This window comes from Aspergillus sydowii (genome assembly GCF_001890705.1).
Source record: "Aspergillus sydowii CBS 593.65 unplaced genomic scaffold ASPSYscaffold_10, whole genome shotgun sequence".
Classification (NCBI taxonomy): domain Eukaryota; kingdom Fungi; phylum Ascomycota; class Eurotiomycetes; order Eurotiales; family Aspergillaceae; genus Aspergillus; species Aspergillus sydowii.
The window spans coordinates 1,006,459-1,031,768 of NW_024467868.1; the positions used below are offsets into that span (position 1 = coordinate 1,006,459).

General features: G+C 50.7%; 12 protein-coding genes across 12 annotated transcripts; 7 read left to right on the forward strand and 5 right to left on the reverse strand.

The window, feature by feature from the left end:
- Positions 1 to 4: 4 nt before the first annotated feature.
- On the forward strand, positions 5 to 2,432 carry ASPSYDRAFT_48501 (nucleobase cation symporter-1 family protein). The gene is made up of 11 exons (XM_040847633.1): positions 5 to 227; positions 276 to 379; positions 437 to 534; positions 579 to 696; positions 746 to 847; positions 900 to 1,083; positions 1,129 to 1,513; positions 1,567 to 1,682; positions 1,732 to 1,809; positions 1,867 to 2,021; positions 2,093 to 2,432. Exons 1-11 carry the CDS (start codon positions 187 to 189, stop codon positions 2,362 to 2,364), a joined length of 1,653 nt encoding a protein of 550 aa, XP_040700025.1. The 5' UTR covers positions 5 to 186; the 3' UTR covers positions 2,365 to 2,432.
- Positions 2,433 to 2,814: 382 nt separating this feature from the next.
- ASPSYDRAFT_48502 (acyl--CoA ligase) lies at positions 2,815 to 5,156 on the forward strand. Its single transcript, XM_040847634.1, has 6 exons — positions 2,815 to 3,550; positions 3,605 to 4,072; positions 4,124 to 4,409; positions 4,466 to 4,569; positions 4,626 to 4,779; positions 4,833 to 5,156. The coding sequence occupies exons 1-6, from the start codon at positions 2,940 to 2,942 to the stop codon at positions 4,890 to 4,892; spliced, it is 1,683 nt and encodes a 560-aa protein (XP_040700026.1). The 5' UTR covers positions 2,815 to 2,939; the 3' UTR covers positions 4,893 to 5,156.
- A 261-nt stretch (positions 5,157 to 5,417) lies between these two features.
- ASPSYDRAFT_34209 (alpha/beta hydrolase) lies at positions 5,418 to 6,194 on the forward strand (the record flags this gene model as incomplete). Its single annotated transcript, XM_040845209.1, has 1 exon — positions 5,418 to 6,194. The coding sequence occupies one exon, from the start codon at positions 5,418 to 5,420 to the stop codon at positions 6,192 to 6,194; it is 777 nt and encodes a 258-aa protein (XP_040700027.1).
- A 102-nt stretch (positions 6,195 to 6,296) lies between these two features.
- Positions 6,297 to 6,848, reverse strand: ASPSYDRAFT_92410 (GFA family protein; the record flags this gene model as incomplete). Its single annotated transcript, XM_040852676.1, has 3 exons — positions 6,297 to 6,496; positions 6,557 to 6,719; positions 6,783 to 6,848. 3 exons carry the CDS (start codon positions 6,846 to 6,848, stop codon positions 6,297 to 6,299), a joined length of 429 nt encoding a protein of 142 aa, XP_040700028.1.
- ASPSYDRAFT_48504 (Zn(II)2Cys6 transcription factor domain-containing protein) lies at positions 6,556 to 8,874 on the reverse strand. Its single transcript, XM_040847635.1, has 3 exons — positions 8,543 to 8,874; positions 6,783 to 8,475; positions 6,556 to 6,719 (listed from the first exon to the last, which is right to left on the reverse strand). Exons 1-2 carry the CDS (start codon positions 8,609 to 8,611, stop codon positions 7,018 to 7,020), a joined length of 1,527 nt encoding a protein of 508 aa, XP_040700029.1. The 5' UTR covers positions 8,612 to 8,874; the 3' UTR covers positions 6,556 to 6,719; positions 6,783 to 7,017.
- Positions 8,875 to 9,189: 315 nt separating this feature from the next.
- Positions 9,190 to 10,028, forward strand: ASPSYDRAFT_34212 (uncharacterized protein; the record flags this gene model as incomplete). The annotated part of the gene is made up of 2 exons (XM_040845210.1): positions 9,190 to 9,473; positions 9,530 to 10,028. The coding sequence occupies 2 exons, from the start codon at positions 9,190 to 9,192 to the stop codon at positions 10,026 to 10,028; spliced, it is 783 nt and encodes a 260-aa protein (XP_040700030.1).
- Positions 10,029 to 10,611: 583 nt separating this feature from the next.
- Positions 10,612 to 12,691, forward strand: ASPSYDRAFT_48506 (uncharacterized protein). Its single transcript, XM_040847636.1, has one exon. It carries the CDS (start codon positions 10,681 to 10,683, stop codon positions 12,406 to 12,408), a length of 1,728 nt encoding a protein of 575 aa, XP_040700031.1. The 5' UTR covers positions 10,612 to 10,680; the 3' UTR covers positions 12,409 to 12,691.
- A 1,451-nt stretch (positions 12,692 to 14,142) lies between these two features.
- On the reverse strand, positions 14,143 to 14,931 carry ASPSYDRAFT_48507 (uncharacterized protein). Its single transcript, XM_040847637.1, has one exon. It carries the CDS (start codon positions 14,873 to 14,875, stop codon positions 14,168 to 14,170), a length of 708 nt encoding a protein of 235 aa, XP_040700032.1. The 5' UTR covers positions 14,876 to 14,931; the 3' UTR covers positions 14,143 to 14,167.
- A 1,239-nt stretch (positions 14,932 to 16,170) lies between these two features.
- ASPSYDRAFT_134950 (ferric reductase family protein) lies at positions 16,171 to 18,710 on the forward strand (the record flags this gene model as incomplete). Its single annotated transcript, XM_040840701.1, has 7 exons — positions 16,171 to 16,255; positions 16,322 to 16,447; positions 16,821 to 16,962; positions 17,015 to 17,244; positions 17,306 to 17,367; positions 17,419 to 17,537; positions 17,591 to 18,710. The coding sequence occupies 7 exons, from the start codon at positions 16,171 to 16,173 to the stop codon at positions 18,663 to 18,665; spliced, it is 1,839 nt and encodes a 612-aa protein (XP_040700033.1). The 3' UTR covers positions 18,666 to 18,710.
- Positions 18,711 to 20,070: 1,360 nt separating this feature from the next.
- On the forward strand, positions 20,071 to 21,114 carry ASPSYDRAFT_48509 (ankyrin repeat domain-containing protein). The gene has a single exon (XM_040847638.1). It carries the CDS (start codon positions 20,177 to 20,179, stop codon positions 20,654 to 20,656), a length of 480 nt encoding a protein of 159 aa, XP_040700034.1. The 5' UTR covers positions 20,071 to 20,176; the 3' UTR covers positions 20,657 to 21,114.
- A 43-nt stretch (positions 21,115 to 21,157) lies between these two features.
- ASPSYDRAFT_48510 (zinc finger protein) lies at positions 21,158 to 22,437 on the reverse strand. Its single transcript, XM_040847640.1, has one exon. It carries the CDS (start codon positions 22,247 to 22,249, stop codon positions 21,323 to 21,325), a length of 927 nt encoding a protein of 308 aa, XP_040700035.1. The 5' UTR covers positions 22,250 to 22,437; the 3' UTR covers positions 21,158 to 21,322.
- Positions 22,438 to 23,574: 1,137 nt separating this feature from the next.
- On the reverse strand, positions 23,575 to 25,174 carry ASPSYDRAFT_48511 (saccharopine dehydrogenase family protein). Its single transcript, XM_040847641.1, has one exon. It carries the CDS (start codon positions 25,162 to 25,164, stop codon positions 23,791 to 23,793), a length of 1,374 nt encoding a protein of 457 aa, XP_040700036.1. The 5' UTR covers positions 25,165 to 25,174; the 3' UTR covers positions 23,575 to 23,790.
- Positions 25,175 to 25,310: the final 136 nt, after the last annotated feature.

Genomic DNA, 25,310 nt, shown 5'->3' on the forward strand with positions numbered 1-25,310 from the left:
GTAACCGCCCCAGAGACGGCAGAAGCAGAACAGGGAACGAACCTCCAATGAGGAATGTTGGAATGCTTTGTGTAACGATAAGCGGGGAGCTCTAAAATGCCGGCATAATGCATCCCCAGTCTTCAACCAACATGAGCTGCGCTGTCAACCACGTTCTAGCGATTGTTGTTCCAGTGGTCGATCAAAATGCGCTGGTCGTGGCCTGAGATTAAGCAGCGACTTCAATGGTTTGTTTCTCACGGCATATCTGATGTGCTCTTACGCTGACTGTTTAGTCCTGTTGATGAGGACGCAGAATATGAGAACACAACCTGGTGCAATCGAGACCTGATTCCAATTCCCCCAGAGCGGAGAACCTATGGAGTCTGGTCGTATTTTGGTGTGTCTGCCCGTCTTGGCCTTGTTTGTTGCATATCGTTTAACTAACAAGTTGCAGGATACTGGACTGTATCCGGATCATGCATCTCAGCTTGGTCCACAGGGAGCACGCTGCTCTCGTTTGGACTCAGTCCACAGCAGGCCATTGGTGTAGTTGTACGTTTCTTTTCCTCCAGTCGAGTATGAGGCTGATGATGTAGATTCTTGGCGGGTTCCTGTCTGGCCTCCTGGCGGTGTTCTGTGGATGGATGGGAGAAATACACCATATTGGCTTCACTGTCTCCAGCCGGTTCTCCTGGGGGATGCGAGGTTCCTACTGTGCGCCAGTCCGGTTTATAACACTTGATTCAGTACTAATCAGGAGCAGTCCCCGTCATTCTCCGCAGCTTCGTCGCATGTATGTGGTTCGGCATGCAAGCCTTCTGGGGAGGACAGGCTACTCGCGTCTTGATCGGTGCAATAATCCCAGGTAGGCAAGCCGCTAAAGCTCGTTGAGGGTGTGAAGTATACTAACGATGAAGGCTTTGCACATATGAAAAACTACTTTGCTGAAAGCTCCCACCTCCAGACGAATGACTTCATTGGACTGGTCATCTGGATGTGCGGTTTCATTCCCGCAGTTCTCATCCGGCCCGAAAAGCTTCAGATTCCGTTCTTCGTTTGCTTTGTTTTCTTCTGTGGATCTTGCTTTGGGATGTTGATTTGGTATATTTGCTCACGTTGCTTCCTGAAGATAGCTGACAGTATCAGGGCAGTCTCACAGGCCCACGGGCCTGGCGACCTCTTCTATGAACCCGGAGCAGCACCTAATACAGGATGGGCATTCATGTTCGGCGTCACAGCAATCCTGGGATCATGGGGCTCAGGCACATTGGGCCAGTCCGACTGGGTTCGGTATTCGAAAAGGCGATACGCGCCTACCCTCTCGCAGCTGGTTGCATGTCCGGCTACCATTGCGATCACGGCAACAATAGGGATCATCGTCACAAGCGCCAGTAATAAACTGATGGGAGGCGATATCCAATGGAATCCGATCTACCTTCTTTCTGATATTCAGGAGTACTACGGGTCCAGTCCTCGGGTGCGCGCTGGCGTGTTCTTTGCCAGTCTGGGCATGGTCGCTTCTCAGTTTTCGGTGAGTCACTCTAAATATCTGCCCTGTGCTTCTTGCATGCTAACAGACGATAGATAAGTGTCGTTCTCAACAGCGTTAGTTGCGGCATGGATCTCGCCGGTCTATGGCCAAAGTACATCAATATCCGACGAGGAGGGTATATTATGGCCATCATCGGCATCGCCACCCAGTAAACCCTCACCATCCATATTTCCCCTGCGGAACTAACAGTAGACTAGACCATGGCAGCTCCTGTCTACGGCAGACAAGTTCCTGGCCGTCCTCAGTGGATTCGGCGTGTTTATGGCGCCTGCAACGTATGACGGCTCGCATAACAACTTATACTAGAAGACACTGCTAAACGGTATTCATAGAGGCCTCATGCTGGCCGACTACCACCTCGTTCGTAGGTATCGACTTAAAGTATCCGATCTTTACCGCGGGGACAGCACCAGCATCTACTGGTTCCGCCACGGGGTGAACTGGCGCGCATTCGCCGCATTCACGGCCGGAATGTGGCCGCTTCTTCGTGAGTTTGCTACCCTGCCGTCTTGTACTTTCATGCTACAAGCGAGTACAGCTACTAACAACGTACGAAAGCTGGTTTAGCAGGGAACGTTAACGGTTGGGACTCCCCGCAGTGGGTTGGGTGGGTGCGCCTGTATAACCTCACCTTCCTGGTTGGGCTGGCAATCTCCTTCTTGGTGTTCTTGGGGTTAAACTTAGTATTCCCTGTTTCTGGTATCGACGAGACCGGGCCTTTCATCCAGGCTGAGGATGTTATTGACGGTGTTGAAAAGTCGGAGTATTTATCTGGTTCTGTGACGGGGAACGATACCTTTCAAAAGAGAGCAGAGAGCTCTATTGTTTAGTTTGTGAATTTTACGTGACTAGGTGTAATGGAGATATATATGCTGCTTTACCGTAAATAATATGGCACTTCAAGAAATACACTTATGCTCCTCTCGTCGTAGTACTACATAGTTCATGGCATTAAATATACCATAGCGCACACGCAATGTGAGCGAGGCCGACCGGGCACTGCCCGAGTCAAACACCAATTTTGTGGTTTGGGACCGTTCAGAATACAATACAACTCACCAGAGAGAGAATGCATCTGTATTGTAGAACAGACAGGGCCCCAAATACAGCCATTATCAAACCCCCGCTGCTTGTCGGGTCCACCTTTAAGGCGTCCAGCTGCCGGAATGTGGCGGAGTAGTTGGCTTGCACCACTGGACTGATTACTAGGAAAGCTTAACGTGCTTATTTGTCCTTATTCTCCTTGTTCCTGATTCCTGATTCCTGCACCGCCAGGATCCGTGCGGAGTGCGGTGAACCAGAAATCAAATCTGACACCTTGACCTTACACCTTGACACTTCCCTTGTCACCTGTTCGTTATTCTACCTCCTAGGATAGCTATATCTATATTTTTGAAAACACATCATGCCACAGAAATCACGATGGACCGTCCCCGTTCCAGAGGTCGGCATTCCTACCTATCTCTTTGGCAGCCCTACGGCTCCGCTAGGAGATGCGCTGGCCTTTGCTGACGCCGAAGACCCAGAGAGACTGCGTCTGACCTGGACTGATCTCCGTCTCTGGTCGCAGCGATTTGCTGCTGGCTTACAAGCCGGCGGACTGCAGGAAGGCGATAGAGTCGTTATCCTCAGCGGTAACGATATCTTGTTTCCCGTCGTCAACCTGGGTATTATTATGGCCAGTGGTATATACCAGTCCGCCAATCCGCACTGTAATCCTCGCGAGCTCGCGTACCAGCTGGGACTCACAAAGCCTAGATTCATGCTGGCAAGTGAGGAAACCCTAGCTTGTGCTCTCGAGGCTGCCAAGATGGTTGGTATGGCCCGGGAGAGTGTTTTCCTCTTCAACGATGAACCCCTTATCCAGGATGGTGGCGGTAATGACGATATTAACTCTGGAGTAAAGCACTGGAAGCACTTACTCGCGCAAAAAGAGGTTGGCAGACGATTCGCATGGAAAAGGCTAACCCCGGGCGAATCGAAGTCTACAACCATCTACACAATAATGACATCTGGGTTCGTTGTGGCCCCATCTGTCACGTCTGCAGTGGTCTGATTTTATATGCACAGAACGACCGGTCTTCCCAAAGCAGCAGAGGCATCGCACTACAGTATAATTGCAAATTGCGTCCAGACAGACTTCGTCATGAACCTCGACCCAACCGTTTCGACGAGAGAACTAGCAGCTACAAACTCCAGGTGGCTATGTGCCATTCCGCTGTATCACGGCCTGGCACTCTGCTATTTCTGCGTCATCTCGATTGCTAGACGGATCCCATCGTATATTATGCGAAAGTACGAAATTACCCGGATGCTGGAAAGCATTCAGACGTTTCGTATCACGGACCTGCACCTTGTGCCGCCAATTATCGTGGCCATGACCAAGTATCCCGCGGTGAAGAGTGGGAGGTACGATCTCAGCAGCGTTACCAAGACCTTCTCCTGCGCAGCACCGCTAGGTCCAGAGCCGACTGTACAGTACGAGGCGCTTTGGCCCAACGGACAGGTAAATGTTAAACAGGGCCTTGCCTCAACCGAGTTAGTCCCCTTCATCCGATGAACTATTTCCGAGAAGCTGACTGCTTATAGATCCTGTTGCAACTCTCTCGGCTGGGATCCCACCCTAACGGCGATGGCCGGCTCTGTTGGCGAGCCAATGCCGAATTGTGAGATCAAGCTGATGGACGATGACGAGAATGAGGTTTCGCGCGGACAAAGCGGCGAGATATGGTTTCGAGGCCCGAATATCATGAAGGGCTACTGGCAGAATAAAAAGGCGACCGATGCGACTATTACTGAAGACGGTTGGCTGAGGACAGGGGATGTAGCTCGCCAGGACGAGAAGGGGTGGTATTACGTCGTGGATCGGAAGAAGGCAAGTCATACGGCAGTAAAAACCATATAAGAGTGCTAACTAACGTCCTGTGCCAGGAAATGATCAAGGTAAAAGGCGTCCAGGTCTGGCCAGCTGAACTCGAGGCACTTCTTCTCGATCATCCCTGGGTCAATGATGCCGCCGTGACCGGTGTAAGACAGTAAGACTAGATGCCGCCCCTCTAGCTCTACAATAATCCGCGGGCTAACAGATTAGGGGCGATGAGGAGTATCCCCGGGCATACGTTGTGGCAGCACCAGGATCCTCCGTTTCCGCCGAGGAGATCATGCAATTCGTTAACAGCAGAGTGTCAACGATTAAAAGACTCACCGGTGGTGTTGTCTTCACTGATACCATTCCAAGAGCCCCTGTAAGTGCTGCTAACCTAGTGGCAGGCGTATGTGCTGACGCCTAATGTCGTAGTCTGGAAAGATATTGCGACGAGTTATCAGAGACGGCGTTGCGAGCACTTCGAAATTGTAGAATATTGTCAACTCCATGCGTAACGAACAGTTGTCTGGCCTCGGAGTTCAGAATTGAGGTATCATAAGCGCTCGTAGTTCATGGGATTCTCAAGCCACTTGAGACGAAGTAAATGTTTCATCGCTCGCGCCCCTCCTGCGCCTTCGGAGCGCATTATTGTCTCCGCAGTATTCACACTATCTATACTGAGGGACCGTGGTATCATTTGCAACGCAATGCTCATTAAATGGTTTCTGAATGGCATTTCGGTGGGCCTTATTCGCCCTAACAACGTTCAGCCGCACATAAAGAGGGAAAGGCATCGCCAAGCGGGCCCCCAGGACGCCTAAAGTCCATCCGATAATCCTCACCACCAATAGGATAATACTCTGCGTGGTCGGCGAAACCCGATTTGCTCGTTTATTAAAATCGGAGAAGGTGGGATCCTAGCGACATGTTAGGTCACCACGCTAACCGACTCCAAGTTTCAGGACATGTTAAAAGCCAGACTTCCGCTGGAGTTCCCTGATATATTTCTCATCTGCCATGGCTCAGCCACTGACGCTGTTATTTATCCACGGTGCGTGGCATAGCCGCGACTGTTGGTCCAGCGTTATCCTTGCCCTGGAGAAACACGGCTATCGTTGTCTCGCCCCCCAGGTCGAATTCTGCGGCTCAGAGACTCCAGTCGGCTCTCTTGCTGGAAGTTTAAGTCAGATACAGAGCATCATCACCGACGAGACCAGGAATGGACGCAATGTTGTTCTGATTAACCATTCTTTTGGCGGCGCTGTGGGCTGTTCGGCTGTCAAGGGCTTCACTGAGAAGGATCCATCACGGCTCAACGACGACAATTCTGGGAGAGTCATCGGCATCATCCAGCTCTGTGCCTTCATGCCACCGTCGAAGACCTCCCAGTACGACGTTCTCCGTCCCATCCTCGATTCCGGCGCGTGCTTTCACTATGCAGGTCCGGATGGCTGGGAACTATGCAAATCCGACGCCGACCTCAATGACTTGTTTTATAACGATCTTCCTCTCGCGGTAGCTGACAGCTGGAAAGACCGCCTGTTAAAGCAATCCACTGGCTGCTTTACAGATCGTGAGAATATCTACGCTGGGTGGATGGATGTGCCTGTCTGTTATATTGTTACCACCCAGGACCACGCGATCCCCGTCCAATTTCAGGAAGTCTTGGTTGCTGCCGCAAAGAAGGCTGGTGCCTCCATCACATCCAAAATATTGGAAGCCGGCCACAGTCCGTTTCTGAGTAGGGTTGATGAAACGGTGAATCTTGTTCTTGAGGCGGTTGGGGAGTTTTAAGATCTACAATGAATTCATGGTCCATGGTCGAGTATATAATGATCCAATGCAGACACTGTATAATGCAAACTGTGCAGGACTTAATGTCGCAAACGGAGTAAACTACGGCAAAGGCAGCATACCAGGAAACTGCTCGGCGCCTTCAACCGGGTTAAGCCAGCTCACCCTGTTGCTCGTGTATATTTCCACCACGGGCTTCCTCTGGTCCAACACTTCTGGGTCATCGAAAATTCCCGCGCGAAAGACAGCGCTGCTGGCAGGCTCCCCAGATGTCTCTATTCTTTGCCCATAAATCGGTGTACCTGAATATCGTAACTACTCAGCTCTCCACCAAATTTGTTTCATCATACTGGATAACTCACCACAGTCTTCGCAGAAATAGTTCTTAATCGAATTGCCGCTATCTGCTGTTTTGGCGACTTCTTTGGGAGTGCCGGTGATTTTCAAGTCTGCTCTGTTGATGATCAGACAGAAGCTGAATACCGCCCCTGTCTGTTTGCGGCAATCGTTGCAGTGGCAGAGGCCCTGGTGAACGGCACCAGTTAGTTTTCAGGCAATGTCTCAACTGTAATGGCAATGTAGACGAACCGATGCGACGGGCTGGCCGACGTATTCTATCCGGATCTTGCCACAGAAACAACCACCGCGAGCCATTTTTACGATTTGAATAAATATCAATGTAGAACTGGTTGAAAAGTTACATTTATATGAGGCTGACACGCTCGACATGATCTTCGCTTATTAATCCGGCCGTCGGGCAAATTATTCAGCTCCCCACTAAATTTGGTAATCTGGATATATCATTTTATACTATACATCAAAGTCACGTTTCAAGCTCCGATGGTGTATACGAAACTGTCCTGTCCGATGACGAGGAGTTGTCTATCCTGACTACATCGCCCAGCAACCGACTAGCCATCGCAATGCCGGAACTCCCCACAATCTGTCGCATGTGTCCGATGACCCATTTCCGTGCCTTGTCTGTTGTGACTGGACATTTGCCCACCATGTACAAGGACCAGATCAGTAGGTACCCTCCAGAGACTCCTGCATCAGAGGAGGCAGCGGAGAGATGGTCCGGGCCGACCATGCCTAACACCTGCGGAACAGTGGCTATCATATCGTTTCCCAGTCCGGACAGAATTTGCGCGGTCTCTTGCAGCTTCATCTTTGCAGCTGCTACGGCCGAGGCGGGTGGAGGCGGGTTTGCCTTGAGGACCCCATTGAGCAGATGAAACATTATCTCGCTGACGATCATCTGCATGATGCGGGCATGGTTCCAGACCCTAATTGCCCAGGGGCTGCTGTACACGTCGTGCCGGCCATTATATGCCACGGATGGGTCGAGGGCCGATTGTCGGGTTGTGGTATAGGGTTCCTGGATGCCCAGGACGCCGAGGATATATTGAAAGTCGGATTGCAGGGTCGATGCCTCCTGAACCCAATGTGACAATGAAAAGTCACCGACCTTATTATGCACACCAAACAGGAGATTGACACACCGCGTCGCGTATACCCCTAGTAACCAGAACGTGCTCATCGGGTCTGTGTGCTTGCATGCCTCCTCCTGCAGCGAAACAATATCCTCAGGGAACGGTCTATTCGTATGCAGACAGGCAATTATCATATCCGCACGGACTTGATTGAACATCAAAATCGAGACTTTACTCCGAAACTGACTCCTGCCACGAACGACAACCAGCGCCGCCGCACCCTGAACATGGCGCACCCAGGACTCGAAATTCGAAAAATGCTCAAAAACACCCAGCGAAATCACCGACATCAGCACACTATCCTTGCACGATTCGGCTGGACATGCCAAGGCCTCGTTTAAACTGCAAATCGCCTGCGAGTACTGCACTCGCGCATGCCGCACCAGCTCGTGCTGCCGGGTGGAGTTTGCTAGCGCGACAAGACCCACGGCCGCCATACTTGCCACGAGGGTTGGGTGGTCCCCGTCAGCGCCGAGAACGGCGGGGATGTAGTTAAGATAGCCGCGTTCTGGGCAGTGCTCGCCTGTGACGAAGTGGTGGAAGAAGTAGTTGATGCCTCTCTGGACCACGCTGGGCGAGAGGCTACGGGGTGGCACTAGAGAGACCAAGTCTGTATCAGTATGCCGTGTCTCAGGACATATCCCACTCTTGGCCTTTTGCTTTTCCTTGGATCGTTGGATCGTCTGGCCGGTTTGGTCGCGGAAGACCAGCTCCCACTCGTCCCGGTATCCAGGACATTTCTCCCGTAGGCGGATGCACTGTCCGCAATGGGGAACTTGTTTGTCACACTACGCCATATGTCTTGTTAGTGCTTATTCGAATGAAGCAAAGACGAAAGAGGAAGGCTTCACGTACTCGACGTTTAACAGCCCGACAGTTGCCGCAGTTGCGGGAGGCTCTTGCACGAAGGACAGGCGGTGACATTGTTATCCCCGGAGCCCAGACGTACGGTATGGATACGGATCAATGAGAAATAAACGGCCAAGAAAATGTGCGCGAAGACAAGACGGATCAAGCTTCTTGGTGGTGTTGTCGTCCAAGCCGCTTGCGCGGGGAGAAGAAATACTCAAGAACGAGGCCGCCAATGGCAGCGTGGCGCAGTTCTGGCCCCCACACGCCAAGCATTTTCAGCTCGAGTCGTCAGGCACTCCCCGATCTGCTGGACACCCAGAGGCCCAGTTGCGTCGTCAGACCAAGAGATCTGAGAGACGTCTTCCACTTTGGCCCCTTGAGTGAGCTGAACCCAGGCCCGTCGTGATTGGTCGGGCGATCCCGGCTTGACCCGCTCTGTCGTCCTGCCGCTAGTCTGCTTTTGGTATCTCAGATGCCCGGCCAATCAGCGCTCATCAGTGAATTGTATGGACGATAGGGCTGTGTTGGATGCATGGAAGACACCAAGGACCATAAAAGGGCCTCTCTCCTGTCTTTCAAACCCGTAAATCAATATCTGTACTATTCTATAACACTTATCTGTCTCTATCACTTTCAAATACTTCTACACAATGGGCACTGTGACCTACCGCCATGGCATCGCTATCCTCCAGCTAATCGTCTTTCCCTTCATCCTCGTTGCTGGTATTTTCATCTGGAGTCGAGCTGGCTGGAGGGTCGGCAGCAAAATCTGGCGATACCCGGTTACACTCTCCCTCATCCGCATTGCCGGCTGCATTGCTTCTCTTGTGTCAATCGACCATGACTCCCACGATACCGAAGTCGCAGTGGCAGTATGCGAACTCATCGGCATTGCGCCTCTTCTATTGACATATATTGGAATATTAAGACAGATGTACGTCACTATATACTTTTACATTTTTATAACGAATGTACACTAACGACTATCAGTGATACGGAGAGAAGGATGCCTCCCAGGTGCATCCCAGTAGTAACCATCATCTGCATCATCGGCCTGATCCTAGGTATCGCCGGCTTCAGCTCAGCTGATAGCCAGAACGGTACCTACCACCCAAGCAAAATCGTCAAAGCGTCCATGGGAATCTTTCTCGGCGTCTTCGCACTTGTCCTCCTCCTCACGGGATTTCTTTACCTCCAGCTGCAAGGCAGTTTACGCGCATTCCAGAAGAAGCTCTTCCTTGCAATTGGCCTTTCGATACCCTTCCTGGTTGTGAGAATGGTTTATTCGGCCATTGCTGACTACGGTCATGACTCCCGCTTTACGGTCCTTGTGGGTGATCCGACCGTCTTCCTGTGTATGAGTGTGTTGGAGGAGATTGTTGCTATGGTTGTGACTATGGTTCTTTGTGTGTCGGCTGTTCGTGAGTCCGATTTTGTGCGGGTGACTCTGCCTCAGGAAAATTCAGGCCGGAAGGTTGAGGGGGCTTAATGGGCTTATCCTATATGTTATAGTTTCATCGCACGATGTTGCATTATATATATTGGGTGTACTTAGTAGTGGTGAACAATTATGACGGCTAGATAGTATATGAATTAATTATTATGATACATAAAATACCATTGTTATAGATGTATTTAGGCTGAAATCGAAATTTTTTAATTGTTTCTTCCTCGTTTTGACAGTGCTGGGTGGAATTTAGAGATAATGGGCATCCTGCGAGCTCGAGTTCAGGGACACAATACACAATAGATAACCAGACTACCTGGAGCCATTATTTGGTCCCACCGTATGGCGAACTGTGGAGATACAACTGCTGTCATCGTCTATACTCCGTAGAGCACCAGGTAGGAAAAAAAAGAAGCAAGGCAGACTGCGTTGGATTAGAGTGGATCATGGATCGACGTATCACATTCCCAGACAGGTAATCGAGATGTTCAGCCAATGAGGGCTCTCCAACTAAAAGACGCAGACTCAGCCTCGTGGAGTTATCAGGGCTGAGCTGCAATGTCTCTCGCGTGCCTTGTTATTCTTAGTGTAATTTTCATAGATACTTCGCTATATAAATCGCCATTCATCCAACATTGTTCCAGTCATTACTACCAAGGTTCAGTTGCGAAGATAGAGCCAATCTTGTAACAACATGGCGTATTATTCCTTCGGACTGCTCGTCCTTTCCACGCTTCTACCCTCTATCCATTCAAGACCTCTTCAAGAACCCCAGCCCATAGCTAGCTGTGTTACCTCAGATGCTGTCCGCTTCAGGGGAACAACAGCAAACAATGTCGAGTCCTTCCTGAACATCCGTTTCGGTGAAGACACCTCTGGTGCCAACCGATTCACGCCTCCGAAGCCATTCAACTACCCCGCTGGCACCCTGGTAAATGCGACAGCACCTGGGGCGGCCTGCCCGCAGCCGAAACAGGCAGTATCAACTATGCCCCTGTTCGACAATGTCACACACATGTCCGAGGACTGCCTGACGCTGCGAGTCGATCGACCGGCTGGGACTCCGGCATCCGCAAAGCTCCCCGTCATGGTTTGGATCTATGGCGGAGGTGACACCTTCGGCCAGATCTATGACTCGGCCTACGATCCAACCGGGCTGGTACTAGGTGCAGCGGACAAGGGAACCCCCGTCATCTATGTTGCGATGAACTACCGCGTCGGGGTATTTGGATTTGCAGCATCACCTGCTTTGAATGCGACAGATTCCCTGAATGCAGGCCTACTCGACCAGCGCCTCGCTATTGAATGGGTTAGAGACCATATCGAGACCTTTGGCGGCGACCCAGACAACGTCACTATCTTCGGCGAGAGCGATGGAGCAACTGGTGTTGGTCTCCAGATCACAGCATACGGTGGCCAGCAGAAGGCGCCCTTCAAACGAGCCATCCTGCAATCAGGAAGCCCAATGGCAGATAAGGAAACCGCTGGAACCAAGTCCCTGCGGCATACTAAACAACTGACCAAGCTTGTCAACTGCACTGCTTCCACCAGCGAGGCCGAGCTGCAATGTCTGCGCAGTGTCCCCATGGCCAAGCTCAACTCTATCGCTGTCGCGTATGAGAATAAAGTCGGCGGCAACTCGGGCATGGGTGTATTCGTCCCAGTTGCCCCATCCACGTTTATTCCCGACAGTCCATCCAAACTGCTAGCTACAGGCCGGTTTTCGCGAGGTATCGACACACTGGGTGGCTGGAACCAGGATGACGGCTCCTTTGATACCCTCGCCACGCTCTCATCGGATGAGGACGTCTTTGCCTACCTCAAATATGAGTACCCGGCCTTGTCCAACAAGACAATCAAACACGTCATGGCCCTCTACCCAGTCTCGTCCTTCCCAGATCTTCCATCCGAAAACATCTCCGCGCATTACTTCCGGACCAGCCGAATACAGCGCGATGCCGAGTTTACATGTCCGACCTTGTACACGGCTCAGATGAACCACAAGTATTCCCCGGAATCAGCAAACTACCTCTTCTCCCTCAACCAGACAATCTTCCGGTCCGCATATGCAGCGGCTAATATGTCGTACCTCGGTGTTTCGCATTTCAGCGACATTCCGTACGTATTTAACCAGGCGTCTGCTGAGGCCCTGGCCCCGTACGCCACAAACGAGGATTTGAAACTCTCGAGTGTGATGAGTGGGAGCTGGGCTGCTTTTGCGAAGACTGGGCTGCCTTCAGCTGGGAATGGGACCATCTCGGGGTGGGCTGATGCTTTTGGTTCTGGCGGCGGTGCACAGGATCAGTTCCTACATGTCATCGGGGGGCCGGATCATGGGAGTAAGACGACCAAGTATGATGACCTTGGTGCCAGATGCGCGTTCTGGAATTCTCATGAGGGGTTTGCTGCGAGGGGGGTTTAAAGTGGTTCTTTAATTGAAGAACTGCAATAAGTTCGTTATGGTTGATAGGGAATACTATAGCAAATGTCAATATCTTGAACCAGCTGCATCCGTGGACATTCAATATTGACTTCCAGTCCGGGTGTAGCAAACTATCCTTTGCTTAAGGTCCGACAGTAGGAACAAGCACAGCATCGGGGTTTCAGTTGAATCCGCTCTTGTATTCTGGTTGACTAGGTCAATTAACACGGGAAAGGCGATTAACCGAGGTTTTGACTTTTAGAAAGAATGAGGTGTCGCGGCGGGCGAAAGAACACCACAGATCCCCACTGCTGCCACTGGACAGGGAAGGCAGTGTAGGGCAAGATTCGACCGCTGCACTCACCGGCACCTAGCAGCAAGTTTCCTGTCGCTTGGCAGTCAATGAGAAGGTACTTAAACAAACTCTCAGTGCGTCGCTACCCAGTTGTGCAATCCACGACACAATGGGCTTAAGCAACTTTGCTATCGTGGCCATTGTATTATCCTGCTGCTTGGCATCCGTTGCCCAAACCTCATTCAGCATTACCTGAGCCCTGGTTACCCTGGCTCACTCTGCTGTCATTCTCGGCCAGTGCAGCTCACAATGGTGGTGAGGAAACTGAGGCGTGCGGATGGTTGAGGTTATTGCGTCGTGCCTGCCGGATGGCTATACTGCGGCAATGGAGTATCCCTTTCAGGCGCTGGGACAAAATTGATACCTGGCTCTTTGGCAGCTACTCATATGCTGGGGTATTACCTCGTCTTCGGATGCGTGGCTATCATTTTACAGCGCTCGTCATCAACAATGCATTTACCTTCTGGCTTCTCTATTGATCCGGCCATACGCAGAAATGTTTTACCAGCACAATCGCCTAAAACACAGCAACAGGCCTAACGACAACCCTCAACCCATTCTTCGGCTTCGCCGTAATTCCATCCCCAACCTCGATATTCGCCGAATTCATCAGTGAACGATGATAGCTCTGCGTCGGCGTCTTCTTGTCGTAATACGGAGCCCACTTAACCTCAATCGGAACCCTCTGTCGACGAATGTGCGGACTGCGTGGGCGTGCCATGCGTGCATTCTCTTGTTGGATCGGAGATCCGTTGCAAGGGATCCGCGGTCGGTGTGCCACACATTGAGCATGGGGCAGTCCATGTTCTTGAGCTTTGCTTTCTATTACTATACCATACTTAATGCATGATTCCTTAGAGATGGTAATAAGGTGTACCCTACCAATGCGCCGAAACAACAAGACCAGAGTGTTCCTGTTAACCATACACCCCCTTTGACTGGCGCTGCACCGAATCCGCTTGTGATATACAGCCGTAAGTGTATGTTATATTGTTTATAGACTGTCGACTGTGGACGGTTATGAGCGGAACAGCAGCAGTCAATCACTAGTCTGCATCGCTTGACTCATTCGCAGGGTTTGATCAGGCCATCTGATATGTTAAACAGAAGAGTATGGCTGACATTATCGCCTGAACCACCAATGGCAGGCCTGCATTGGGATGCGCTGCTCTCCATCTGCCTTTATTTGCCAGAAAGGCTGTACTGACACTATACAGTAACCAGACATTCGTCCCGCTTCTCTTTCTCAAGGGCTCTCTTTGTGGTGAGATATGTAGAAAAGAATCATCGCTGACGACTTGCGATGCGAGAGATATACAAGCTTGATACAGTCGTCCCAGGAATGGCAAAAGAATAATGTGGAATTCCGCCACAAGGGCCTTTTATTCAGAATATTAGATAAACCTACAACAAACCAAACGCATAGGCGTGCAACATCTTGCGATTAAATCGGGTTTTTCGCATCTCCCTCGAGTCAAAGCGTGGTTCTCTACCGCTCCCCAGCTGCTCAATCGCCCTGTCGACACCAAGATGGTGTAGACAACAAGAGCAAGCTGGTGTGCAGTGACCACCCCAAGTTTCAAAGTCAAGGTCTCGTACCTTGTTCCTGGTACAACACTTGCAACTCCTTGCACAGCACCCTCCAGCCTGAGCGCACTGCTTGTTGAGCCAAAGCGCCCACCACCAATATACCAATTTGCGATTCGTTCTGAGACCACGGAATACCGCCGTACCCTCGAGACCGTCTGCGGTTGCCTTCCACTTCTCGAAAGCGAGTCTAGAGGCTTCATGAATGATCATTTTCTGGTGTAGGATATCGGCGTATTGGTGCACAAGGCCCCGCCCGGGCTGCACCCCTCGGCTCATTTCATTTATCAGGATGGCTTTTAACCGCTGGGAGTCTGTTTCGAGCCAGGTCTTTAGCTGCACCGTCACTCCTAGATCCTCGAAGTATACAAAGTACATGCTAAGTGTGCTCCATTCATCCTCTGTGAGACCGAAGACTAGATGCTGGAGGCGTCGGAACGGTTGAACTAGAAGCGGTGGGAATTGGCGCTCTATAGAAACGCAGTAAGGTGTTACAGCGTTGCGGATGCGGATGCGGCGATGCATTTGGATAGGTAGTTGCGCCGAAAGTCGTTTTCTCGTCTCAAGTACTTGCGTACGCGTGGATAGAAAGAGGCAAGGGGTCGCTTGTGAGAGGCATTTGTAGGAACGCAAGACTGTCGGGTGGGTTACTCACGCGCGATTTATGTTTTATGAACAAGGTTTCAGCAGGATTCCTTTGCGTTGCATGACCAGTTGCTGGGTTGTTAGCTGTTCTAAAGTATAGAAGATATACGTAAGCACATCTGAGTTCAGGGCTTTACGAGGTATAAGGTACGGCACATAACCGGGATCAGCTTTAGCTTTCCGCAGGGTCGGTTAACTGATCATGTTGTACTGATCTGATTGTCTCTGCCTGGCCACTGCGCATATGGCTTTCGTATGACCTATTGATATGACGAAAAACCGGTTTTGAAAAGGGCAGGGCATCATTGGTAACTTAGATATATGGCGCTCTATATCAAACCACTGTCCATTGACCGAACTGGCCATGCGTGAAGCTCTATCAACCTGTCGAAAATCTAGTTTCTTGCAATTCTAACAGAAGCACCAACTCATCCATATTAAGATGAAGGGCGTGGGCCAATATGACAAGGCCTACGACCGAGAACAATCTCGTGCCAGACCGGGAAGGCACGCGTCCATGTATACAGCCTGAACAGCACCTTCTCCTTTCACGTCTGCGAAAATTACCACCCAGCTAGTCGGAGCCCAATGGTGTCTCTCCGTTTCAGCCGCTCTCAGAGCCTACCCTATCACACGTATGGCATCACACTGCCGCCTGGATAAACGTCTAGTTCTGCCCCGTCCGACAGAGCCCTAATCCGGACAACGCGTTTTGCCACCTTGTAATTGCCCTATCTAACTGTAGCTATAACGGCAGGAACAGTAGAGTACGCGATTATGCCCTGTTTTAAGAATCCCCGTAATTTTTTGTAGATATCTAACCATCCCTCATCTCACAGCGCTGCATACTATACCAAGTGTACTCGAAGAACTAATTCCAATATTACCATCAAACCACAACTACGACCACCACACTCCACTTCCGTCCAGAAAACATGCCGGGAAGTGGTTCCGCGCCGACTCTCCCCACCGGCAATATCCCCAGCGAATCCTGGGTAACCCCCGGTTGGGGGTGTGCTTTTGCCTTCGGGCCATATATCCTATGCTTTATATTATTGGTGATTTGGATTGCTTGGCAGAAGCGGGAATCAGTGTCAGTTCTTAATATAATAGACCCTATATCAAATATGCCAATACTGATTATAGTATACCAAACATATAGCCGTGATATTAATATGGACGTCACAATCGGGAGCTACAAGCTTACCGGTAGTAAAAAGGCATTTACAAGGTTTCTGGGCACTAAAGCCCAAGATGATTGTATGATATTACTCTACCTTCTAGTGAACATCGATATAGCAGGGCTAATGCTAAATATTACCAAAGTACTTCAAAAGTTGAAAAACCTGGAAGATGGCTACGCCAATCTCTCGCCAACCCCCCGAGGCATAATTGCCGGTAGCGCCCATAACGGGCCAACTTCTCCTCCTGCTCCTTCGCTGTGGTTGCGGTGTAAGGCCAAGATCTTGCACACATTGGGGAAGGCGAAAACACAGTGATCAAGGGAAAGGGCCGGGGGTTGAGGGCTGCTGTACACGGATGGCGTGTGTATTGTTTCTTGGGGCTTATTGCGAGAAGGGGGGGAGTGACCTGTGACGTCCGGCTCTCAGTCTGTCTACTTGATATGGTGATTGGAGACACTATAAGGCATGTTAGCTGTATAAATTAGGTTATATTAATATAGAGAGATTGGACCCGCACGGGTTCGCCTGAGTCACCCGTGACAGGCCTGTATTGATTTATCTCTCCCACCTCCGTCCATTCGCCTATCCTCAATCTGTCTCAACTTTACACCACCAATTAAAACAACATATATCTACACCAGCCCTCATTGGAAAGAGAGTTGCGCAGCCCAGAATCGCAGGCACTGTACCCACAAGAATACAGTCCTTCACCATTATCGCCTTCGTGATCGTTAATTTCGTTCTCTGCTGCGTGCACCATGATATCTTCGAAGAAAATATCAAGTAAGCCCATTGAAATGTTATATATAGTATGAAAGACTAATGTGAACTACAGCTGGCCAAATCCATCCTCACAACTGGCACGATACGTTGCGGACAGAGCCGGCGTTTTGGCCTTTTGCAACCTCACTCTCCTCTGGGCATTCGCTATGCGGAATAACGTGCTGATATGGTTGACGGGGTGGAGCTTTGCAACGTTTAATCAGTTCCATCGATGGGTAGCTCGTCTTGCTACTGTGGAGGCCATGGTTCATGGGATATGCTATACGGTGTTTGAATATAACGGTACACTTTTGTCTAATATATTTAAGGCGACCTAAATACAGCTAACCAAAGTCTTGTACAGAAGGAGGATTTGAGGGGTATAAATTTGTCTGGACTGAACGATACTGGTGGATGGGTGTGATTGTATGTCCAACATATCAACAATTTCCTCTAGTTCCTCTAACCTGGTTTTAGGGTGTTTCTTCCATGACCTTTCTGGGGATTTTTGCCGTTTATCCCCTGCGCAAACATGTTTATGAATTCTTCTTGATCGTCCACATACTCCTTGCGGTCCTCCTTCTGGTCGCGATGTGGTAGTATGTCAATTTCCAATTCCACTTCATGGTATCTCTGCTAACTATTGAAGCCACCTCGAGATATTCAACGGCGAATATGACCCCTACATCTGGACCTGCACAGCCGTGTGCGCATTTGATCGAGCACTTCGCTACGGACGTATCTTATTCATCAATCGATTCACGACCAAGTCAACCGCGCAATATATTGAAGCAGCAAATATAATCAAAGTCACCATCCCCATTCGAGATATTATCCGTCCGAAACCCGGCACATACTACTACATATACATGCTCAGCGGCCTGAAGATCTGGGAGTGTCACCCGTTTACGCTCAGCTCATGGGAGAAATCCAAGACTACAAATACCAACGATGGCGGTGGCACCTCTACACTAACCTTCATGTTCGGGGTATACAATGGCTTCACACGCCGAGTGCGCGACCGGTTTGGAGTAGACTACACCCACAGCGAGAACGGGAACGTGTCCGAAAAATCCCATAAATCCATTCGTTCTGTCATCGAGGGTCCCTACGGCCGCGGCCACACGCTTTCTGGGTATGCCTCTGTGTTATTCATCGTCGGCGGCCTGGGGGTTACAGTTGCGCTGTCGCATTTGCAGGCTCTGCTGGAGTCTGCGGCTAGCAACGAAGATATGCAAACCAGACGTATCCATGTTGTTTGGTCTGTTCGGGAAGAAGAGTTGCTGCAGAAGGTTTATGAGCAGGACTTGGCACACTGGCGAAGGTCGGATGTTGCCCGGAAATTTGATATGCGTCTGGATGCCTATGTCACCGGGGATGGACATATCCCGTCAACTGCAATGATGGAAATGGGAAGCCATTTGCCTGTGGATAAAGAGGTGGTATCTGACGAGACGGATCTCGGACTTTCAAAGGATTCTGGTATTCTAAATCAGGACGCAGATCCCTCGATAACATTTCACAAGAAAATCTTCCGTCACAGGCCCCGTGTCTATGATATTGTTCACGAAGCTGCAGAGGCCTGCGCCATACCAGAGGAGAATCTGGCCGTGGTATCGTGTGGCCCAGGGGCTCTTGCTGATGATGTTAGGGATGCGGTTGTTAAAACTCTAGGAAGGGGATACACTGCCCTAGACCTGTTCCCCGAGACATTCACTTGGTAGAAAAACGGGGTTGAAAATGCTAATATAGTCACTGCCTGCCTGGACGCTCTAGGTAGTTATTATAGTCCACATATATATTGTGTCGTTTCGACCAACTTGCAGGCACTCGTCGGTCATTGCGATCAGCGACAAGGCCCCTGGCTGGCCTTCAGTTAGGGCTGTAGAACTGTCTGGTTACAGAGCAGCGTGTTCAGGACAATCCCAATTCGCTCGTGTTATTCGACTTTCCAAGTACTGATAACCCCATCAAACGATGGGGAGAACTTCTCTGGCCATTCCAACCGAACCCAAGGGAAGTGTCAGAAATTTCCAGATTCCGCTCGTATTAGTGGTGGCGATATTTGCAGAAAGTACTTCAGTATCAAGCACCAACGCCGGTTAAATATTAAACATGCATGACTCGCGCACAGAAATTTCCCGTCTGCAGAGTCAAACTGCAGATAGAGTTTCACTCAACAGACCCGGGCCTGTCGTGGTTTCTACATAATAAACAGTGCGGGCCAGACTCTGGTCGGAATTCCCCCTAAGTCCCCCGGTTGGCGCTGTCTCCACAGCTCATACCAAGCAGCGTAGTCGTCCCGAGCCACGTCGGTGGATGAGACACGCCTATACATCTCCTCCCCGACTGCTAAGAGTTTAGGACCATTTTCGGACCGCGTTGGCATCGGCTGCATGTTGGTTGGTACACCCGTACCGACTTGCCGAGGCGCCGTGTGGGAGCCATGGCCGAGCTCGTGGGATCGCATCGAGGCCAGTTTCGAGATCGGACATTCTAAGATTTAGTGCTGCTTGGCTGCGATCATGGCTGCATGCGCCTTTGTCTTGGCCTTCATGGTAGTACTCAGAGTATGGCTGCTCCGTTCGGGGTAATATAAGTGTATCCCAGGGTTGGGCTGTTGGAAATTCTACCGGATAATGAGAATGGAATTAAACACCTACCTACCGGTACTTGAACTACCAAGCCTAGCGCGAGTGTCATAAAACAACGGCGCGTCGCCTTCGGATGATTGCGCCATCGGAGACTGGGAGGTGGAGTGGCCATTTGCTGACAGCAGGGGACAATCAGCAAGCGGACTGTCGCTGCTTGCTAGTCTGAATTGCCTGCCTGTAGTCAGAATACTCGTCCAGTCGCAGTGAAGCAACCCGACAAACCCCGACAGCCAGACCCACCGGCACCTGAGGTCCATCTCTCAAGCCAGAATAAGCCGGCAAATCAGATTCTCCAAATCGCCCACGGGTTCTGACACGGACCAGCAGCTGAAGCTTCGCTGCGGATTGTGCCCGAGCTTGGTGCGTCTCGTCGAGTCGACGAGTCGCCCGGAGGAAGCCGTCCCCATCTGCCCCATGAGACTATCTGGGCTAGGGCTGGCCTAGGCTGCGACAAGCAACTGCTCGTGTGCGCTGGGAGACAGGGACGCTGCCATTGCCGTCATGAAATATGAAGACAGCTGTCCCTCGAAGGACTCTCTCTTAGTCTACAATCTCACTGCACTGCTAAAAGAGCAACCACCATGGCCACCTGCTGCCACACTGCCGAGTCCAAGTCCTCAGTCGCAGCCCCAGACTCCGACGGCCGCACTGCACTCCACCTGGCAGCCCTCCAGGGCCATCCCGACGCTGTCCGCAGCCTGCTAGACGCTGGAATGCCCCCCTCAACCCCAGACAACAACGGCCAGACACCCCTCCACATCGCAGCCCAGGGCTCCTCCCCCGAAATCGTCGACCTCTTGCTGCAGAAAGACAAAGCCGGCGCCAGCTGTTCCGCACGCGACAACCACGGGCGCACCGCCGTCTTCTACGCATACTCGAATCCCTGTCTAGACGTCCTCGCGCGCTTTCTCTCCTTCGTCCCTGTCTGTGGTACCGGGTGTGCCCTGACGCCGGAGATTGTCCTCAAGTCCAATGCGAATATCAGTGAATCGAGTTACTTTGCCAAAGCGCCTTGTGGACCTGCCTCGGTTACGAAGAACTGTTGTGTCAAGTCTAGTTGACTCCTTCGTCATCATTATTTCAGTTTTTATGCTTTCCCCATATTTTCTCTCATGACTGCATCGCTTCCTGCCTGGGATCGGTGCCCTTGTTTTGGTTTTTCGCCATAATTTCCACCTATCGGTTTGCGACCTTTCCGGCTTCGCCGTCTGCGACGAAAATGCGCAGATCTCGGATTGATAGGGTCAACAATTGGCTCGCGCAGATTGAGTTGTTGCAATAACTGCCTTGTCAATATTACACCCAGGAGAGTGACTCAATCGCCGGGCCAGAGCGTGGTTGGTAAGAAAAGATGCGGCGATTGGCGTTTACAAATTCGGTTGTGCTGTATACCCGGGATGTTTGATTGTACTTTTGTGTTTAGTATAGCGGAGTTTTTGTTCATAACGAAGTTAGCCTGCCATTCCACGCAATTTTACCGCTTTGACACGGAGTAATCGGAATAATTAGCCATATATGCACTAACTAATTTACCGCCGAACCGGAGGCGGAGACACTCTACTTGAAACTTAGTCTCTACTACTACTTCACTAGGAATACGAGCGTGTTCCCGTTCCACCGGCGGTCCAGTTGGGGATAGTTCTGGATGTACAATAGCGAGTCTATAATGACGGTAGTGATCTTTCTTAACATATATTCTGTACATTGTGCTAGGTTTGCTGCCCCAGCTATCCCAGCGAGTCAATAAACAAGTCAGGTAGGCCGTGCAAATCTCCATAACCAGCCACTGTCCTGTTCTCGATGCATTTCTTGCTCGTTTGCAGGTACTGCTCCCGAAACGCCTTCCACATATTCGAACCATCAGGGCGAGGGAAGAAAGGGTCATTTTTCCAAAACGCCTTAACCGCCTGCTGAACGCCCTGTTCGTCCATGTCCATTGTGCGAACTAGGTCAAAATCCAGTATCCACATTGAATGCCGGCCCAGGATATTGGACCATTGCGTTTGCGGCTCCCTTGTATTGATATCGTTCGGTGCAGCAAGGACAAACTCCACGTCGTTCCCATCTACCTCGGCGCCCCAGTGCATCACAGCCAGAGCCTCCGCCATACTCCGTGCATACCCGGTGATGTCACGTTCAGGGATCCCAAGTTCCTCCATCTGGTCCACGTGCAAAGGGTAGTTGCGTAGAGAAAATGCTTGAAATCTCGACGCTCTCTGGGTGGTGTGTCGTCGTCGTCGACCCAAGTACGGCCGGATGAGGCAGTCTCGATTTGTATCGCTGTCCATGATCTCCGAAATTAGCTGTGGTGGACAGTATCTTTCGGCAATGAGTCGTCTGGCATTCTCTGATATAGGAGGGATTCGCTGTGCGTGGATCATACTGCATGGCTGGTACCCGCGTGGGAATCGATCGAGGTTGCCGTGCCACCATTCACTTGACGGAGTGAGAAACTTGTAGCAAATGGGTATTTGGATTTGGGTCATCGAGGATTTGTGATCCTGTAGATGCTGGTGCATGTTGTAGTCGTTTAGTAACGACCTGTCTGGGCCTCCGTCCTCGCGCTTGAAGGCTGGGCCATGATGCCCTGCTGCCCAGACTGTGCCGCAGAATCCGGCGCCGATGCGCCGTAGCGGTGTTTTGGTATCGCTCATTTTGGTTTGAGCAATCTGATGGTAGATATTGATCAATGTTCTGCAATGTTGTAGATGTATGAAGGAAAAAGGAATCGGCCAAGAAGATGTTTGAATTATAACCTGACACCGCCTGTGACTCAGGCACTGGTCGGATGATAATATAGCTATTTTCCCATTGGCTTAGAATGTACCTCACTGGAGGTTCTCCCAAACTGTATTTGCAAACTTAATGTAGCTGGCTCATTCTTAACAGTTATAGCTATAGCGCGAGAAGGTGGCGTGATTCCCCATCTGATCTGCTGCCTAAATATTTCAACTTAGGGAAGAATACCCGGGATGGCCTTGGATTATTATTCCACGGAGCGCATGGTCGGTCATGTAGAAGACAGACAGGTATAAAATGGCTCCAGTTGGATGATGAAAATTCCTTGGTACGACACTACTATAGCACGGCTCCTTCTATGACAGTGCGTGCTTTACTATGCTTGTTGATATAACTTGCATAAATGAAATAAAACGGCCAGATTGGAGGTTGACGCGCCTACCTGACCGGGTTCGGCCGTTACACATAAACTTTGCCCTGAGGTGGTTCCTGGACCCCTAGCCCTTGCAAAGAAACAGCCAGTGACAAATTCTGCCAGATGTGTAAAATCGGTGGCCAGATACTTTAAGGTGCTTCCTCAATCAGTTAGTCAGAGACAGAGCAGAGGAAAGGGCAATGAATCCCAGGGGGGGGAAATTTGTAAAAGCTCTAACAAGTCCTACCCCGTTTCATCAAATCCTTGGGCGGTCATTAGGATTCACTAGAAATTCAAGTCAACCGCCCAAGGCCGATAGTCTGTTGCCACAGCCGTGACGTAGCCAGTGATGGCTGGTAGGTATAGGACTGTATGATTTGTGTCTCTATACCCTTTGGTAGAGTGCCGAGGCCGGCGGCCGATGAGCAAGGCATTAATATATATATATTGATATACAAACTTGGTTTTATAGAATTAACACACCTTGTTCTATTTAGATGAGGCTGCTTTGATAAGGGTGCTTAGGGGGTTAGCACTTGTTATCAGAGATAGCTAGGTCCAGGACTTAGTACTCAGAGTATGGCATCACTGCCACATGTAGTTGTTTGTGAAGGTCGCCGCCTATCGTGGGTGGAATGATGCAACACTAGGGTTCACGCCGAAGTAACAGGTATCCGTATTATGCTCTGGGCCTATGGTCGATATGGGCCGCCTGAGTAGTATGGCACATCATGTACCATTGAAATCGCACATCTAAAGTCATTCCAATTACCAGGGAATTCTCCGCTTTTGATGGAATTACTACATTACAGTTAAGAGCGTGTGTCCATTTCTATGAAGGATCCATCCATCTAGTTTCATATTTTTCATCGTTCTGGCTGAAACAATCCGAGTCTCTTCACCCCTATGGACGCATTCAAAGTATTAAAGCGATCTAATGACAGGGCTCAACAGCCAGTCAAAGTGGCTGAATATTATACGCACTTCTAAACTGAATCTCACAACAACTAATTCAGTTAAGACAGCTTTATGAATCTTCCCTCAACAATATTCGACAATCTCTTCCGGACGGAAACTGAGCTGTTCCATAGTCTTGAAAAAGACCTGCGGGTCTGCCCAGTCCTCCGGACAATAGACACCGGCACGTGTGTGAGATCTCAGCTCCGTCTGCAGAACTAACAGCATAAACGTTGCGCAGGATGACCCAATCTCAGCAGCCATATTGTTCCCCATTGCTGCCATTCCAGCGGCCGGACGACGTCTAATGACCTCTGCTGGGCATCCACTGCGAGTACCGTGAACGCGCACCAGCATACCAGATTCAAAGGGCGCATGCTTGCCGCACGCCGAGTCGACCATGAAGCGCATTATGTCCATTATACTGCATTCGCCCTCGCGGACCTGATTTACCATCCCCCAGATAGCATGACGCCAGGGGTCTAGAGACTCAGCAGTCTTTGATGCTAACTGATAGAGGTCGTTAAGCGTGATTTCCCCACCACGCAACTGCGCGGCTATTCCACCGAATGCGCCTCCCGAACCGCCCTCGTTAGAGCCCTGTTTCGTGGCCAGACTCCAAAGGAATTCGACGGCTGCGTCCATGGTCAACGCGCCAGACCGAACAGCCTTAGCGAGGCCCCTAGCAAAACCGTTGAACGGAACCGGGTTGATAGCCCCAGCGCAACGAATACGGCTGGCTTTGGGAAAAGCCCGTGGCAGCGTAACAGGTTCTGGATGCACGGTTTCGTGGAGAATGACATCTCCGCCACTGGGGCCTATGGGTGTGTGGACGGTCTCGACCCAGTTTTCATTAACAGCTGCTCTGCCGTTGGTCCACGTCAAGCAGGGACCGGCTGCAATATGCATGAGATGTTCTAAGACCTCCTTGCCATTTGCACCGCCCTGGTCAGTGACATACCAGCAAATGTCAATGGCATTAACAGCATCGAGTTCGCTAGCCGCGTCAACAGCCATTAGGTTGCTCATACCCGGGGCGGAACCGCAGTTAATATAGCAAGGAATGCCCTTCTCCTTGGCTTCCTGAGATAGTGCAAGGGAGTCTTGCGTGCTCTTGACGTCGTCTGAAAAGTCAAGATACGGGATTTTCGCGTCGATGCATGCTCGGATTACTGGTGGCGACGTGCTATAGTACGGCTGGAGACCATTCACAACGAGCATCGCCCCAGTAATCACCTGGTGTAGAGAAGGACTGTCGAAGACGTCGACTTTCTTTGCGATGGCACGACCGGCAGCTACTTTGGCTGTGGCCTGGCGGATGGCATCCTCGCCGGCAGGGTCAACGAGGACAAGGGGCGCCTCGCAGGCTGCGGCGAAAAACTGAATGGCCTGAGCACATATAACATCAGCTGCACCAATGAAGACCACCGGCTTGCAGCTCGTCGATTTGCCAGCCATTTGATAAGAAGATGGTATCTTTGGGAGGGAAGATGATGTTCGTTGGGAAGGACACACGGCGTGAGATATTCCTCAAAATATATCTGTCCAATGGATGCGGTTTCCCACCTCAATTATACCTCTTCAGACACCCTCATGGATCACAT